This window comes from Acanthisitta chloris, unplaced genomic scaffold, assembly GCF_000695815.1.
Source record: "Acanthisitta chloris isolate BGI_N310 unplaced genomic scaffold, ASM69581v1 scaffold11945, whole genome shotgun sequence".
Classification (NCBI taxonomy): domain Eukaryota; kingdom Metazoa; phylum Chordata; class Aves; order Passeriformes; family Acanthisittidae; genus Acanthisitta; species Acanthisitta chloris.
In genome coordinates this window covers 4,611-4,827 of record NW_008672130.1, presented here as the reverse complement: position 1 = coordinate 4,827, position 217 = coordinate 4,611, and the positions used below count along the sequence as shown (strand labels likewise).

General features: G+C 65.9%; 1 protein-coding gene across 1 annotated transcript in view; it reads left to right on the top strand.

Annotated features, from left to right (window-relative positions):
• ZNF609 (zinc finger protein 609) overlaps window positions 1-217 on the top strand; it is a 43,046-nt gene that overhangs the window by 38,732 nt on the left and 4,097 nt on the right. The window contains 1 exon segment of the mRNA XM_009074399.1: window positions 7-213. Within this exon segment, the coding sequence (XP_009072647.1) occupies window positions 7-213 (207 nt within the window).

The window sequence follows — 217 nt, the reverse complement described above, 5'->3', positions numbered from 1 at the left end:
CCCCACCCCAACTGCAACAAGAAGTACAAGCACATCAATGGGCTGAAGTACCACCAGGCCCACGCACACACGGACGATGACAGCAAGCTGGAGGCGGATGTGGACAGTGAGTATGGCGAGGAGCCCTCACTGCACGCCGACGTGGGCAGCTGCAATGGCGCCGCCGGCTCGCAGAAGGGTTCGCTCTCGCCGGCTCGCCCCGCCACCCCCGAGGGGC